At 57.3% G+C, this 960-nt stretch overlaps 1 protein-coding gene across 1 annotated transcript in view; it reads left to right on the forward strand.

The window, feature by feature from the left end:
• The first annotated feature begins 108 nt into the window (after window positions 1–108).
• GINM1 (glycoprotein integral membrane 1) overlaps window positions 109–960 on the forward strand; it is a 23,803-nt gene continuing 22,951 nt past the window's right edge. Inside the window, exon 1 of the mRNA XM_009324128.1 lies at window positions 109–234. Coding sequence (XP_009322403.1) covers window positions 130–234 — 105 coding nt within the window. The 5' untranslated portion in view covers window positions 109–129. The remainder of the gene's footprint in view (window positions 235–960) is intronic.

Raw genomic sequence — 960 nt, forward strand, 5'->3', positions numbered from 1 at the left:
GGCCCCGCCGCCCCCCGGCAGGCCGCGGGCTGAGGGGAGGGCGGGAGAGCTGCCGGGGGAAGCATGCCAGGCGCCCCGGAGGCACAGGGAGAGCTCCCCGCTGCAAGCGCCTCCCCTCCTCGGGGCTGGATGCCCCCACAAGCGCGTCGGCCTCGCAGCGGGACGAACCCGGAGGCCGACCCGGCCCTCGCAGCTGCCCGCCTCCATACTGCAGTCTTCCCCGCGTGGGGAAAGGTGCGTGTCAAACACACCAACAAGCGCGCCCGTTTCCCCGGGTCTCGCAAGCCCAGGGGCTACAGGAAGATAACGGCGCGGCTGCGCCCCCACGCCTCTCCCCTTCGGCGGGGGCGGTGAAGCGGGAGCGCTGGGGTAGGCTCCAGGAAGCCCTTCCTGAAGGGGATGGGGGAAAATGGAGACCCCCCAGGAGCAACCTCCTCTGGCAAAGTACACGTTTTGAGGCTGACCACGCAGCTTTTGAGCGTGGTGCTCGCTGAGGGGTGTGTGTGCTTATTCTACATCGTCAAAGAAAACCACTTTTACCTCACAATTATTAATTAGAGGGTTATAAAGCGATTAGCAGTCCCAATATTTGCCTGGAGCACACGGCTACAACACATCCTGTAGTACTGGGGTGACACTGAAAAAACAGACAATCAAACAGAATATATTCCCTTCCAATCGATGCCGTAGCATGACTGTTCTTGGGTTTACATGTTACAGCTGTACTAATCTAAAGGCTTGTTACCTTCAAAGGAAGGGATCCTGCTCCCCTGCACAGAGAGCTTCCACTTCAGGCTGCACTGGCTTCACCTCTTTCTGGATCACGCTCTGGTACTCACCGCACAATGAGTCGATTCAAGTCACTCATCTGTTGGGAAACAATTTATTTTTTATTGCTGAAGTTGTTTTCTGCCAGATTAGTGACCTGAACTGATTCGCTGTACAGTAAAAGGGAACCAG

This window comes from Pygoscelis adeliae, unplaced genomic scaffold, assembly GCF_000699105.1.
Source record: "Pygoscelis adeliae isolate BGI_AS28 unplaced genomic scaffold, ASM69910v1 Scaffold105, whole genome shotgun sequence".
In the NCBI taxonomy this organism is placed as follows: domain Eukaryota; kingdom Metazoa; phylum Chordata; class Aves; order Sphenisciformes; family Spheniscidae; genus Pygoscelis; species Pygoscelis adeliae.